A 17103-nucleotide genomic window follows, 5' to 3' on the forward strand; every position below is an offset into this window, starting at 1 on the left:
GAGGTGTGTTGAGCACACACACAAGGTGGCAGAGCTGGTTTTTGTGTTTGGTGAAATCTGATGGGCAATAAAACTTCATGGAGTGCTGGGTAATGTTCAGCAGGCCTGAGAAGTCACGAGGCCTGAAAACATGAGCAGTTTCAATGTGTTTGTCACTCAGTCATTGGCTGTTTTTACTTGTGTGCAGTTGTAACCCATAATGAGCAGTACCGGCTGTGGCAGGAGGGGGCGCCGGCGAGCGATGGCATGAAGAGCTTCGCAGAGCAGGGGCTCACAGTGGATCTGGTGAAGGATGCGAAGGAGGCGAGGAAGAGGCGATCGGTGGGTTCCATGTACCGTACGGCTGGAATCCCGTCTGGCATCGGCCACAGTTCCACAGAGGTGCTTCTGACCCCCAGGAGTCCACTGGTGAGAAGACTACAGTCCCAACACCAAAAATTAATCTTAAATTGAGTTTGAATCACGCTCGTTCATTCAACTAAAAAGCCCCAAAAAATTGAGTCAGTGAGAGTTAGAGTTGGAACAGTTTGCAGTTGTGTGTGAAAGTGAGCTAGTAGGTAGTTAGTTTTCCTGTTTTATAATTTAGTTTTATAATTTAGTTTTCCTGTTTTATAATTTTTTCCAAAACATTTCCCGTCAATTATGATTGAATTATGATTACCCTTAGGCTAAAATAATTAAACAAGTCAAATTAAATCATATTACAGAAATGACAACAATGAGGGTTGGTCCTTGTAAGAATTTAAGCTAAATAAAATTAAACTACTACAAATACTTTGCAATATTGTACACATTTTAAATGGATAATATCATTGCAAGTGTGATGTTTAATGTTCCCGATAATCTCTTGTTAGCAGCCTCTAATTTCAGGACAAATACAGACTTAAAAAAACTATGTATTACTGAAGTGTTTTATGAGGTACAATAAAATATTGAGTGTCTTGTTAAACACAGACCTTAGTTCATGTGTTTAACCAAAAATCCATTAAAAAATAACAGGTTTAATTAGACTTAAAAGACAGCATGTAACCACTTGTGTAGTGTTACTTTTAATGTCAAATTTTAAAAATCAATTACACACTATATTTGAATGTCATATTTCGAAATTCACTGAAGTAATATTTAATTGTTCACAGTGGAAAGTGGACTAGTAGGTAGCTGGTTTTCCTGTTTAGTTCGTTCATTTTCTTGTCGGCTTAGTCCTTTTATTAATCCGGGGTCGCCACAGCGGAATAAACCGCCAACTTATCCAGCAAGTTTTCACGCAGCGGATGCCCTTCCAGCCGCAACCCATCTCTGGGAAACATCCACACACACACACACACACACACACACACACACACACACACACACACACACACACACACACTCATACACTACGGACAATTTAGCCTACCCAATTCACCTGCGGTACAGGCAGGCGCAACCCCTTGTTTTTCCTTTATGTCAAAAGGAAAAACAAGATTATTTTGCTTACCCCATTGGCAGATTATTTTGCTTGTTTTAAGAAAAACTCACTTAATTTTGGCATATTATTGCTGAAAACAAGGCAATATGTTTTGCTTGTGTAGAAAATTCTTCTTGATTTAAGAATTGTGAGATATTTGGACTCAAAACTAGACAAAAAATCTAAGTAAGAAAAGCATTTTTTGCAGTGTGGTGACTTTTTTTTTTTTTTTTACACCTTAAACCTACTCATATCACCAAACCTATCCCTAACCTGACCCTTATCTAGGCCCACACGGAATCTGCGCGTACAGAAATTTGCAGATTTTTAGCCCATCATTGAGTTTATTTATTTATTTGTGTATAAATGTGTGTAAATTTATATTCATTCAGTTTTTAAATTAATTTCAGTAATATTACTGACAAGTATGAAAACGGGGCGAAGCAGTGGCGCAGTAGGTAGTGCTGTCGCCTCACAGCAAGAAGGTTGCTGGGTCGCTGGTTCGAGCCTCGGCTCAGTTGGCGTTTCTGTGTGGAGTTTGCATGTTCTCCCTGTGTTCGAGTGGGTTTCCTCCGGGTGCTCCGGTTTCCCCCACAGTCCAAAGACATGCTGTAGAGTTGAATTGGGTAGGCTAAATTGTCCGTAGTGTGTGTGTGAATGTGTGTGGATGTTTCCCAGAGATGGGTTGCGGCTGGAAGGGCATCCGCTGCGTAAAAACTTGCTGGATAAGTTGGCGGTTCATTCCGCTGTGGTGACCTCGGATTAATAAAGAGACTAAGCTGACAAGAAAATGAATGAATGAATGAATGAAGTATGAAAACGTTCATATAATTTACTTACAATACAGGTAAAATACTAATTTCTGTCTTTTAGTAGGCATATGGTAGATATATTATATGAGAAACTTGCTTTGTTTTCCAAATAAATGGATCTAATTGGATTTGCTTTGTAAACATAAAATAAAAGTTACTTTTGTTTTATTACAATACTCTTAAAATCATTCTGCATAAATCCGCAGATTTTGACAATATTTTGCACAGAAATTACTTAAAGTGGCCTGACCCATATCCCATGTCAGTAGCAGCAGAAGTGTTGTGCAATACAGCCTGAATGTAATAAGTAACTTCACTTGATGCCACTGGGCATGTATTAAACTTGTCCATCTTCATTCATTGAGTATATCTTGAAAGCTTCATGTTTTATAAAAAACAGATTATCACCCGGAATTCTTTCACCCATGAGGATGACTTTCTCTCAGCAATTTGATATGAGAAAACAAAAGAAAGATCAAGTGTAAAATTATTGAAGTACTGTATGCGTAACCTGGGAGAATGCATGTTTCAGTTACAATGTTTTAACTCTCTATGGCTGCCTTCAGGCAACAAACCAGTTTTTTGGCCCACAGAACCCCCATTTAATTTTTTTTTATTAAAATAACACAATAGAAGTAAAAAAAATAAGTTGGTGAGCAATAAAATTTGAGGTAGGTGTGTGTTTGACCTGTCTTTCGGGAGCAAAACAGACCTTTTTGGGACAATAGCCTGCTTGAGCACACTACTAGCAGAACGTAAGATAGATATCACAAATATCCTTATATTAAAAATATGTGTGATGTGCATTAATCTGTGAAGAAGCATATTTGATTGAGAAAATACACATTTTGTTAATATCCATATAATAAAATGGTAGTTTTTTCTTTGTTGCCTCGGGGCAACATTGTGCAGTTAGACCACTTTTGTAAAAACAATAACAACCTATGGATGGAAATGTGCAGAAATGTGCAGTTATTACCATAAAAATATATATAGTTTTGCTTTGCTGTGAACTTTTACTCACAGGAAATGGATACTGAAACATTTTATGGAGGTAAAGAACAAGATTGAGCAGTTAGGCTCATTCCTTCCGACAGAGAGCTTGAAGAGTCACATTAGCTATGTTTCCATTCAAATATGCTAATTTAACTTGCAAAAAGCCACAGTTCTGCACAGTTTATCTATAACCCTGATTAAACAAACCTAATTAAACTTATTGAGTACTTCACGCTTGTTTAAACCTACAGGCAAATGTGTTGAAGCAGGGTTGAAACTACACTCTACAAAAATTGAAATATGTTTTCCCCTTAAAACAAAAAGTCATGCCATAGAGGATTTAATAAACATTACACAGTCAGATATTTTAAAAAAGGACACAAATTGCTCATAACAAGATCTATAACACATAGTTATAAAACAGGAAAAGGCATGCCCAACTTAATTACACAATATACTTGAGTACAGCATAAAGACAGACTTGACCAGAGCGCAGGTCTCTAAAACCCACATCCAGGACCTCCTGACCACAGCCCTCGCTCCCTCCCTTCCGGCTCCTGCGCTGCGTTTCCTGCACCCACTTGATCTGCAGATATGGAGAGGCTGGATCCTTTCCTTCTCCGTTTCTGGAATATTTATTTCCTGTTAGCCGTGAGTCAGCTGGTTATGGGGTCTGAAGGCAGCGCTGGGGCTGCTGGTGACCTACATACTGTATCTTTATAGCTGACGTCTGGAGTACAAAGAAGGCTTATTAAAAGTAGCAACTACCCTCAGATGCACTTGGCATTTGCTCCTGCTGGCATTTGACCACAGCATGGCGGGATGTGTGCTGTTTTTAGAGCGGCAGGGCAATGAGGTACGGCTGAGAGCATGAATGTGGCCTTAGGATGAGACACTGCGCTCTCTTCTAGATGTGTGTGAGCTGTGAGGGTCTTTTCATTTCATACTGATGAACTGAATGCTTACAGGATAGTATTAAATGTAAGTAAAATAAATTGAAGTTACTTCTGAGGGGTATTTGTGCCACAAATATCTATGACTTAAGACATAATGAAATTAATTGGAGTTTACTTTTTGTCATGCATTAAATAGAAGGATAAGGAATGAATACGTAATAAAACCTGAATCAACATTGTTTTACTCATAGTTGCTTCTTTCTTACTCAGCAGATATAATAATAATAATAATAATAATAATAATAATAATAATAGTTCCTTATGTTTATATAGCATATTTCTGGACACTCAAAGCGCTATACACATTGGGGGAATCTCCCTATCCAACACCAGTGTGCAGCATCCACCTGGATGACACGGCGGCAGCTATATTGCACCAGTCCACACACCACACACCAGCCGATTGGTGGAGAGGAGACAGAGTGTGATGAGGGCAATTATGCTATGTGGATTGTCAGGAGGCCATGATGGACAGATTCCAGTAGGCAAACTTGGCCTGGATGCCAAGGGTTAAACCCCTACTCTTTTTCATAGGACATCCTGAGATTTTTAACCACCACAGAGAGTCCAGATCTCAGTTTAACGTCTCATCCGAATGACAATGATCACTGAGCAGTATAGAATCCCCATCAATTAGGATCCACGTTAGGATCCACACAGACTGCAGGTTGAGCACCCCCTGCTGCCCTCACTAACAACACTTCCAGCAGCAACCTAGCTTTCCCATGTGGTCTCCCATCCAGGTACTGACCAGGCACAACCCTGCGTAGCTTCAGTGGGTGACTATGTAAGAGTCGCAGAGAGCCAAGATGTGTCAGGATTGCAGTGCTTTGGTTGCATTTTATCCAAAAAGCATCTACGTTTACCAGTCATCATCTTTTAACGCTATCAATTAATTTATGATTTTTTTTTGGTTGAAAGTTATACAGTGTACTTGACTCATTACAGTGGGTACATTTTAAGCATGTTCTCTTCATTCTCCTTAAACTGGAATGGTATAGTATACAACAAATTTATTATTTACAATAAACTGAATCCATTATTCATGTCAGATAACCGAATTGACTATAACAGAGTTGACATTTTCCACCAATTGGTGTTTTAGCTCAATATGCTATCCTCAAACAAGATACATGGCATGTCTCGAACAGAATTCTAGGTATTTTCATCATATCTTTAAAAAGTGAATTTAAAAAAATTAAATAAAAAAATTACAGAAAATCACAATAACAGAGTTGTCAAATAATTGATCTATTACTGATGTATCCTAAACATTTTGCACAAATAAATGAGAGGAGAATAATGTATTTTTATTACTGAAATTTAAAGTAATACAGAAAAATTATAATGTTTATTTCTCTTACTAGAGTATGACACAAATGAGATGGAAATTAGACTCAATGATTTAATGATAACTAAAGCTGAATGTGTGATTAAGGAGGCAGAGACAGTCAAACATAAGAATAGTGAGAGTCTTTGTATATACTTTTAAGTCAAAACATTATTTTTAGAGATAACTTGGTATAATTTGTTATTATTCAAAACTGTTTGATTAACACTTTTGTTTTTGAAAAATGATTAAAGCTTTATCTAGGAAAGACACAAATGTACTCATGATTGTAAAATCTCTCACTTGAACTAGAGAATTTAAATGAGTCACGTTACCTAAATTTTAAATTACTCACATTAATTGAAACTCCAACTGTCATGAATGAAAATTAGAGTTTATATTCTTCATTCATCAATTTTTGTGTTAGTCTCTTTATTAATCAGGGGTCTTCACAGTCGCCGAGTTTAAATTAATTGAACAAATTTATATTACTTCACTCAAATAAAAGTAAAAGGGTGATTATATTAAAGACAAAGCAATGTGTGCAGGGTTTATATTTCTATAACCACCTCAGAGAATATTGTGGGTCACAAGTTACTGGCATTGCTATTTTTGGCTTTTTGGGCTGAAAAGTTTGGGCAGCCCTGCCCTAAATGTATGTATTAGTACATAAAAAGTGCATTTAAAGGTTCAAAAATGGCCCCTTCAGGTACCACACTCTCAGAAATAAATGTACAAAATCTGTTGCTGAGGTGCTACCTTTTCAAAAAGTACACTTCTGTATTATACAGGTGGACAATAGTGCCTTTAGGGTACACTTTTCTACCTTTGACATTCACTTTTGTACTTTAAGTTACTGCGAGGTATACATTTGTACTTTTGAGGTATTAAAATTTACATTTAAGGACCTGTCAGGAACAAAAATGTACCTTTTGAAAAGGAACCATCCCAGTGACAGATTTTGTACCTTTATTTTTGAGAGTGTAGACAAAAATAAATTTTTGCCATGAACCTCTGTGCGCAAAGGCTGATAGGTCACCTAATCTGCTCTCTTGCATCCTTAACTACATGGCGTAAGAGATTGGTTTCTGCCACCTCAGCAGCCAATAAGCTTACTTGTCATCCATTTATATGATCTGCGTTGTTTTACGCTGCTAAGCTGCAGCTCATTTTTGGAGACCCCCTCCACCCCAGCTCCACCTGTGTTAGATCTGCTATAGGGTTACATATAATATGTTTGCAGGAGCAGCGTGTTATATTCTCAGACGGCATGTCTGTGTACTGGCAGTAGCGGGTCTCGGTACTTGCTCTGCCATAATAATCAAAGCAGCAGCAGTAATCTATACTGCCAAGACCAAATACAGTACAATCTTACATCCCGACAGTGTTCATGAAAGAAGTGCTGTAAATTCAATTTAAGCTCTTCCAGATGCAACCCAGTTTGGGGAAACATCCATACACACTCATTCACTCACATACACTATGGGCAAGTTAATTTAATTCACCTGTACTGCATGTCTTTGGAATGTAAGAGAAATCATCTTCAACCAAGGGAGAGCTTGCAAACTCCACAAAGTAATGCCAACTGATCCAGCCAGGACTTTAACCATAAGTCTTTAACCGTTTAAAGACTTTAACCGTAAGGCGACATTGCTTACCCCTGAGCCACTATTTCCTATTTTTAAACAACTGAGTTATTACTTGATAAACTAATTAACTAAACAAACACTTCATTTTAATTAAAATGCAGTAGTGGCCAAATTCACTTCATTAGAATCAAATGAAGTCAGTTACTTCTATGTTTTGTTGTAGTGTGTGTTTCTGAAAATTAAATTAGTCTAATTTACACCCTCATTATTATGCGTCTGTTTGAGTGCCACTACTTTTATAAAATGCAAAAAAATAGAATAAAATACATCTGTTTTTCTATTATGAAGGAACAGGTGACTCAGACATGCTTTCTCTTTCTTACATCTGTATATAAAGACTAATGCACGTCAGAGCAGCATTTTTCATCATCAACATCATCATCATCATTTTTCAAGATAATGCGCTGCTTGGCTTCACCGAACATTTTAATGTGTAATTATTTAAAACACACATGGTGTCAAATTTCCTATTCCTGCTCATGCATGACCAATTCCCTCAAATCAACAGGAAAATAAGTAAATCAAAAACAGTAAAATGCAGACCCAAATTACTCCAGGTTCTTTTGCGTTTAATAAGATCCAGACATTTCTGCGAAGTGCGAGCCATGCAAGAAACCGCAGCGCAAAAGCAGACAGACAGACAGAGAAATAGATGAGTTGTGTTTTATTTTTCCCGACGTGCTGTTCTGGCAAATCAGGGCATTGGTTTGGCACTTGTGTGTTAGTGCGACTCTGTGCCCTGAAGAGAGATTGAGCTCTATTAGTGCCGTGCCGGAACAGACAGCAGAGGATGAGGCACCGCGCGCCTCTCACGCCACTGAAATTGATATAGCAGGAGGTATTCCTGGAAAAGCCGCAGAATGAGAAGAGATGAGAGTAAATCCGGCTCGGAGAAAAGTCAGCCCTAGACTGGATGTTGTCATAAGGTACCAAAATTGTGGCCCAAATATGGATGCAGATTGCGGATGACAAATATATCTGCTTCTGCTTCTGATGTTTGCTTTAGGGAATTATTTCACAGTAAAGTGAAGACTGATGTCCTGAAGGAAAACTTTGCTCTTCCATTTGCTTCGAAAACTGAAGTTGTTCTCAGTCTTTCTGACTTTTAAAGGCCCTTTTAGTATTACAATTCATTATATAATTCATCTTTGTTCACTGATTAATTCTAATATAATTATTTTATTGTTGACTAAAAACAGCAGCTGTTGAGGAGACAGATGAAAATACTAAATCGTTTCCTCACTGAACGTCTTCATTCATGGAGCTTTTTATTAATTTTTTGGTAACACTTTACAATAAGGTTCATTAATTAATGCATTTACTAACATGAACTAATCATGAACAACACGTGTACAGCATTTATTAATCATAATTGAACATTTACTAATGCATTATTAACATCCAAGTCTGTGCTTGTTAACATTAGTTAATGCACCATGAGTTAACATGAGCTAACAATGAACTGCTGTATTTTCATGAACTAACTTTAACTAACATGAACAAATACAGTAGTAGATGTATTGTTCATTGTTTGTTCATGTTAGTAAATGCATTAATTAACATTAACTAATGAACCTTATTGTAAAGTGTGACCATTTTTTTAAATAGAAAAAAATCTATAGATGTGTGGCTATATGGTTAGCACTGTCGCTGCGTAGCAAGAAGTTTACTGGTTTGAGTCACGGCTGGGTCAGTCGGCATTTCTGTGTGGAGTTTGCATGTTCTCCCCATGTTGGTGTGGGTTTCTCCCGGGTGTTTCCCAGTACTGGGTTGCAGCTGGAAGGGCATACGCTGTGTAAAACATATGCTTGATGAGTTGGCGGTTCATTCCGCTGTGGCGACACCAGATGAATAACTCAGGGGGGCTAATAACTCTGACTTCAACTGTATATCTTTAGCTTTTAATCTTTAATCCAGTCCTGCGATGTGACTATTGTGGTTACACACAAAGCAATATTGATGCTTAATTTAGCTTACCCAATTCACCTGTACTACATGTCTTTGGACTGTGGGGGAAACCGGAGTACCTGGAGGAAACCCACGTGAACCCAGGGAGAACATGCAAACTCCACACAGAAACTCCAACTGAGCTGAGGTTCAACCCAGCGACCTTCTTGCTGTGACGCGACAGCACTACCTACTGCGCCACTGCGTCACCTGAAAGTCAGATGATGTTTTCACAAAATTGAAAGTCAGATTAGTGACTTACAATTTTGTGAAAACATCATCAATAAAATATGAATTCAGAATGGCAATAAACAACCCCAGAACTGTGAAAAAGCAAATAACCGCTAGATATAAATCCTCAATCCAGGGAGGAAAAGATCAGAATTGTGTGATGTAAATAAGCCATATTTACCTTTTCTTGCAATTCTGGGTTTATTTCTTACAAGAATTTTTTTAATGGTGAAACTTTACAATAAGGTTGTATTAGTCCATGTTAGTTAATGTATTTACTAACATAAACAATGAACAATACGCTCATTACAGTAATTGTTTATGTAAGTTATGAAAATATGTTAGTTAAAAAAATATAGTTGTTCATTGTTAGGTCCAGATAACTCATTGTGCATTAACTAATGTTAAAAAGCATGAATTTGGATTTTAATATTGCATTAGTAAATGCTTAACTATGATTAAAAAAGGCTGTACGAGGTATTGTTCATACTTAGTTCATGTTAGTAAATACGTAACTAATGAATCCTTATTATAAAGTGTGACAAAGTGTGACCTTTTTAATAAAAAAATTAATAAATAATTAATACGACAAAGTTGTGAAAATAGTCTATAAACTCACAATTGTGAGAAATAATGCTACAAGTCTCGTGGGAAAAGGCAGTATTGTGAGATTTGAACTTGCAGTTTTAAACTTAGCAATAGCTGTGTGATTGATAGTGATATTTTAAGGTGAGATGGATGTACATTCAAAATGGTAAACAGATGAGAAATGTAAAATAAGTTGACTTTTTTGTTGACTCAACTTAAATTGAGTCAAGTACTTGGGTTGAAAGTTGAGTCAACTCAAAAAAAAAACCCTGGAGCAAGCTGCCTTACAATTTTAAGTTGAGTCAGTTTTTTGTTTTACAGTAAGGTGTAAATTATTATAAACTCTACAACCCTTACAAACTCACAACTGCTAAAAACAAAGCTACAATTATGATGAAAAAAGGGGAATCTAAATTCACAATTTTATGAAGAGACGCAAGAATCACAAGATATAAATTCAGAATTGCACTTCCGATGCAAAAAAGAGGAAGTCAGAACTTTGAGGTTCAAAATGACAATTTTGATAAAAATTGATATATGCAAGATATCGAATATTGAGAAATACATTTATCAGATTCATGATAAAGCCCACAACCTCACAACTGTGAGAAATGAACAGTTCTGATGAAAAAAGTTAAGATTGTGACTCATTTAACATGTGAATTTTTTTATTTTTATTTTTTACTAAAACTAAAATTAGTACTTTTCAACTCCCTCCAAACACCTCAATTTAAATAAAAAATAAAAAAGGTATAATTGTGAGAAATATTGTGTAAAAAAAATGAAAGATTTGATAGTCTCAACTACCTGTAATTTCCCAGTACTGGGTTACGGCTATAGGGGCATCCGCTGTGTAAAACATAGGCCGGAATAGTTGTTGGTTTATTCTGCTGTGGCGACCCCTGATAAATAGGGGATTACGCCAAAGGAAAGTGAATGAATGTATAAATGAACTACCTATAATTATTTTTTGAGTCCTTTGGTTTTCATAAAATGTAACAGGCACTACACTTGAAGAAATATTTTTTATGTATTAGCAAAACGGATTATTGGAGTATTGTAGCAGGAAATTACTATTAAAATTGTCAAGTTTAACGGAATGTTACTCACAGTTTCTTTGTAACTGTTTATAAAAGGTTGTCCCAGTTCTTTAGTAAAAAATAAAAATCTCCGCCATTTCTTTGGTCATTTTTTCCTGAAGAGATCAGTGATGGATATCACAAAATCTCTCTTTGCTCTTCTTTTAAGTATTAAAACTGAGCCAGTAAGCAACTACCCAGAACACTCTAGGAACAAAAACAAGTAACCAGATATCAATGCGCTAATAAATCAAGACTTTAATAACCACACAGCAATGAGTGGCCTTGGTGGTGTTTCGCAATTACATTTTATTCAGAGAATATGAAAGTCTACCCTGCTTTCTCTATTGTGGGTCGGTTTGAGCGAAACACCTTAGATGAACTCAACAGACAGGATCTGTCAGCTTTTATTGTCTGTCTGATGAATCGCCTTTGGCTGAGCAATGGGCTTGAAATAGCCGATGTCACTTGTTTGACTGAGTCTTTTCTCAGTGTCGTGAGGCGGCTCGACCGAAGGGCTCTTCCTGAATGAGCTCATAGTCAGAAAGGAAACATTCATCACCATTTAGAGAGGGAAAAAAAACAGATGGTTTAACCTAACATACACAGGAAGAAGTGGAAAATACTGGAAATGGCTACAAAGGAAAGTTTCAGATGTGACTTATGAAGCCAATTATGTTAGCAGAGCATGCTGAAAAAAGAAAGTGCATTGCCAAAGGTAAATGAGCTTTGATAGTGTCTGTGTATTTGTTTTAAAACGAGAGCGACTGATCATGTTGTGTTTACTCTCACAGCCGTCTCTGATAATCAAACTGATATCAAGACGTTTTTTTCTTCATCTCAGATTTTCAAGTTAATATCTTTTCAGCATTGCAACTTTATATTTTACGATTTTTTCTCTAAGCCAAATTGCAAAAATCTTATTTTGCAATTCCGAGAGTAAAAAAATTACAGGATGCATCTTCAGTCAGAATTACAATAAATAGACAGAATTGAGATGATAACCAAAAACTCACAACTGTCAGAAATGCAGAACTATTCTGAGGAAAAAATATTGCAAGATTTGAGATGAAAAATGAGAATCGTAATATATACAGTGCAGGTGGAAAGTATTCATAGCCCTTCACTTTTTCCACATTTTTTATGTTACAGCCTTATTCCAAGATGGATTAAATTTATTTATTTTCTCAAAATTCTACACACAATAACCTATAATGACAGTGCGACAAAAGATTTTTTGAAATAGTTGCAAATTAATAAAAAAAATAAAAAAAAACCTGAAAAATCACATGTACAGAAGTATTGACAGCATTTGCTCAATACTTTATTGATGCACCTTTGGTAGCAATTAGAGCCTCAAGTCTTTTTGAATATGATGCCACAAGCTTGGCACTCCTGTCTTTGGGAATTTTTGCCCATTCCTCTTTGCAATACCTCTCAAGCTCTATCAGGTTGGATGGTAAACAACATTGTTTAGCCATTGTCAGATCTCTCCAAAAATGTTTAATAGGATTTAGGTCTGGGCTCTGGCTGGGCCACTCAAGTATGGAGACAGATAAGACTCATAAGTAATTCACGCAAAAGACACGATGTACACATGCGTAGCCAAATTCACGTACATAAAACCAAATTCACGTGCGTAAAATATTTATTTATATTCACAAAAAAATTTCACATGCACAAAATAAAAATACATTTTCATAAAATATGTTTCACAAATGCAAAACACCATTTGCAAATGTATAGGAGTGTACAAAAAGTTTTGAATGTTTAAAACTTGCGAGTTCATCCTGAATGAGAATGTGCAAATCCACTTTCACGTACGACTCCCCCTGGATACGTGTGTGAGTATTTTTGAGACTTTCCTGCCAGAGGCAGGGCAACTCGTACCTTTCAGCTAATCAGAGGAGAGCTGTAGTCAAGGACACCCTCTCTGCGCTCTATTTGCGCAGACTGTTCCTCGCCAGCATGGTGAACGGAGAAAGCAGCAGTCGCACTTTTTTTCATTTATTTATTTATTTGACCACAGCCTCACTCTTTTTATCAAATTTTTTTGCCGCAGCACCGCTCTTCTTATTTATTGTCTCGCAGCCCCATGAGTAAACTTTAGCCGGAGTGGGACTCCTTTTCAGCCCTGGAGTTTCAAGCCTTTGACCGGCCCACCTCAGTTCACGACTGACTATATTAAAATAAGATCATTTCCAATTCAGTTTCTAATGACACTATCACGTCTTTTTCAAGAAAACAGCTGCTTTAGAACTTCAAATGTTCAACAACCTTACAGTTTTGTATGTCTTAACAATAAAAATGAAAAAAAAAAAAAAAAACACTAACTCAGGTGAGGATTGAACACGGGTCAACAGCTTGGTAACCCTACATACTGACCGCTGGACCACAATGGCACTGATAAGGTGTGTCTAGCCGGAATAATACTTAATCCTCATCATTACCCTGCAGGCTAAAGATTACTCATGGGGCTGCGAGACAATAAATAAGAAGAGCGGTGCTGCGGCAAAATAATGGATAAAAAAAGTGAGGCTATTGTCAAATAAATAAATAAATAAACGAAAAAAAGTGCGACTGCGACTGCTGCTTTCTCCGTTCGCCATGCTGACGAGGAACAGTCTGCGCAAATAGAGCGCAGAGAGGGTGTCCTTGACTACAGCTCTCCTCTGATTGGCTGAAAGGTACGAGTTGCCCTGCCTCTGGCAGGAAAGTCTCAAAAATACTCACACACGTATCCAGGGGGAGTCGTACGTGAAAGTGGATTTGCACATTCTCATTCAGGATGAACTTGCAAGTTTTAAACATTCAAAACTTTTTGTACACTCCTATACATTTGCAAATGGTGTTTTGCATTTGTGAAACGTATTTTATGAAAATGTATTTTTATTTTGTGCATGTGAAATTTTTTTGTGAATATAAATAAATATTTTACGCACGTGAATTTGGTTTTATGCACGTGTATTTGGCTACGCATGTGTACATCGTGTCTTTTGCGTGAATTACTTTTGAGTCTTTTCTGTCTCGATACTCAAGAACTATCACTGAGTTGTTGTGAAGCCACTTCATTGATATTTTGGCAGTGTGCTGTTATTGTCCTGCTGAAAGATGAACCATCGCCCCAGTCTGAGGTCAAGAGCAGTCTTTTAATTCAGGATGTCTCTGTCCATTGCTGCATTCATTTTTCCCTCTATCCTGACTAGTCTTCCTGTTCCTGCTGCTAAAAAAAATATCCCCACAGTATGATGCTACCACCACCATTAATGGAATTAGTCTGGTGATGAGCGGTGCCTGGTCTTCTCCAAACGTAACGCCTGGCATTCACTTAAAAAGTTCAATTTTAGTCTCATCAGACCAGAGAATTTAGTTTCTTGTTGTCTAAGAGTCCTTTAGATGCCTTTTGGCAAATTCTAAGCGGGGAGTGACTTCCGCCTGGCCATTCTACCATACAGGCCTGATTGGTGGATTGCTGCACAGATGGTTGTCCTTCAGTAAGGTTCTCCTCTCTCCACAGTAGAACGCTGGAGCTTAGACAGAGTGACCATGAGGTTGATGTTAACCTCCCTGACTAAGGCCCTTTACCCCCGATCACTCAGCTTAGATAGCCGGCCAGCTCTAGGAAGAGTCCTGGTGGCTCCAAACATCTTCCACTTACAGATGATAGAGGCCACTTTACTCATTGAAACTTTCAGAGCAGCAGATTTTTTTCTGTAACCTTCCCCAGCCTAGTGCCTCGAGACAATCCTGTCTCGGAGGTCTACAGACAGTTCCTTTGTCTTCATGATTGGTTTGTGCTTTGACAGCTATAGACAGGTGTATGCCTTTTCAAATCATGTCTAATGAACTGAATTTACCACAGGTGAACTCCAATTAAGCTGCTAAAACATCTCAGGAACGATCAGTGGAAACAGAATTTACGTGAGCTCAATTTAGAGCTTCACGGCAAAGGCTGTGAACACTTATGTACATGTGATTTTTCAGATTTTTTATTTTTAGTAAGTTTGCAACAATTTAAAAAAATAATTTGTCACATTGTCATTATAGGGTATTGTGTGTAAAACTTTGAGAAAAAAAATGAATTTAAGCCATTTTTGAATAAGACTGTAACATAAAAAAGTGGAAAAAGTGGAGTACTATGAATACTTTTCGGATGCACTGTAAACTACTAGTTGCTAGAAATAAATCAGTTATTAAAAGTACAAATTTAGAGATATGCACTCATGATATAATAATTTTAGTTTTTTTTTCTTCTTTAAAATTGTGAAATAAGGTGGAATTGCAAGAATAAGTTTTATTTCAGTATGTTGATGTACTTCTAACTGAAACTGAATATTGAGTAGGAGGCAGGGGCTTTCATTTTATGCGCCATTCCCTATAGCAAACTAATGGTAAAAGGGGCGTGGTTAAGAATATTGTGGCTGAAGCAGTCAGTGTGACGTCACGTGAATCGGCTTCCAGGTCCAAGCACTCTAAGAAACTGTATAAGGAGACTCAACAAATGGTAATAATAAAAGCTTACAAAGCGATGTAATACTTTTAAAAAGTATAATCACGATATATATATATCCATGCCTAACATCAGATGGCCAGAAAGTGATAAATATTTTATAAATTGTTAAAATGTTGGTGTCTGTGATGCAGCGAGTCCAGAGACTGTTGTGTACAACATGATTTCAAATAAAATTCAGTTCAACGTGTGATATGACTAAAAAGTGGTCATAAAGTAATATTTTCTCTTTTCAAATGAGTAGCGGTTTAGACCTGGAAACAATACTTCAAATGTTATGACCGCCAGAGATGGACCGCCACTCAAACAAGAAAGCATGTGGTCAGACTTTGATAAAAGATGACCAAAACAAACTTTTTTTCAGTGGATTTCACTTTTATGGATGAATTGTTCTCTTAAAAAGTAAAAAAAATGCACAATAGTACGCAAATCTTTAAGACAGATTTTTAAGTTAATACATTTTTATCTTTGGAGCTTTAATGTTGCCACCTTGGTGAATATTTGTGAATATTAAATAACAATATGTGCTAGCAAAATAATCATTGTATATTTTAATTTTACACAGACTTAAAAGTCTCAAAAATTAAATGTTTAGAAGTATAGTACTGGAATTAGTGATAATACTAGAAATTACTTTAAACAAAGTGACTTAAAAAGTGGTTTTGTTACTGATAGAGTCTGTGTTTGTGTTTTAAAACAAGTGTGTTTTTTCCCTCAGCTGTCTCTGATAGTGAAACTGATCCCCAGTCCTGACTGGTTTGTGGGGGTTGATGGTCTAAACCTGTGTGAAGGAGGGAAGTGGAAACAGGAAGTGACCTTTGACTTGCACCCATTTGATGCGGGCACAGACAGCGGATTCACTTTCTCCTCTCCAAACTTCCCAACAACACCTCCGGAAAACATCACCATGGTGAGATGAGTTTTCCATCATTCAGCTGTTTGCTGCTGCTCAACAGTGACATTTGTTTATGTTGCAAATCATTTTTGTTCCAGATAAACTCTGTTCTCTTGAAATGTAATAACCCTCAAAACAAAATTTTCATCTCAGTTCTTTAAAAAGATTTGATCCTTTAGGAATAGTTCTATGCTGATTTGCTGCTTAAGAAACATATTTTAAAGCATTTAAACATTATTTATTCTACTTCTTGTGGTTTGAAACCTTTATGAGTTTCTTTCATCTGTTAAACACGAAAGATGTTTTGAAGAATTCTGGTTGCTGGGACTCATTGACTTCCATTGTGAAGGAAAAAAAATATTATGGAAGAAAATGGCTGCTGGTTGCCAGCATTTGTCAAAATACTTTCATTTGTGTTCAACGGAATAAAGAAACTCAAGCAGTTTCTGAACAAGTGAAGGGGGAATAATAAAAAAAATAGAGATTTTATATATATGAATTTAAATTTATTTTGTCTGTAATGTGGAACACATAAAGAGAAATTCTGAAGAATGTTCCTGCTGCTCTCCTCTATAAAATGACAAGGAAATGGGTACCAAAAGTTCCAAAAAACTTTAGCATATGTCTTACACTGTAAAAAATGCTGGCTTCCACACAATTACT

At 36.8% G+C, this 17103-nt stretch overlaps 1 protein-coding gene across 6 annotated transcripts in view; it reads left to right on the forward strand.

Moving 5' to 3' along the window:
• The window catches only part of spon2a (spondin 2a, extracellular matrix protein), a 41366-nt gene that overhangs the window by 15225 nt on the left and 9038 nt on the right, over window positions 1-17103 (forward strand). For 5 of the 6 annotated variants that reach the window (XM_073921146.1, XM_073921147.1, XM_073921148.1 and 2 more), the window contains 2 exon segments: window positions 188-408; window positions 16264-16455. In XM_073921146.1, coding sequence (XP_073777247.1) covers window positions 188-408; window positions 16264-16455 — 413 coding nt within the window. 6 annotated transcript variants of the gene reach the window in all.

The sequence above is a fragment of the Danio rerio genome, chromosome 14 (assembly GCF_049306965.1).
Source record: "Danio rerio strain Tuebingen ecotype United States chromosome 14, GRCz12tu, whole genome shotgun sequence".
In the NCBI taxonomy this organism is placed as follows: Eukaryota; Metazoa; Chordata; class Actinopteri; order Cypriniformes; family Danionidae; genus Danio; species Danio rerio.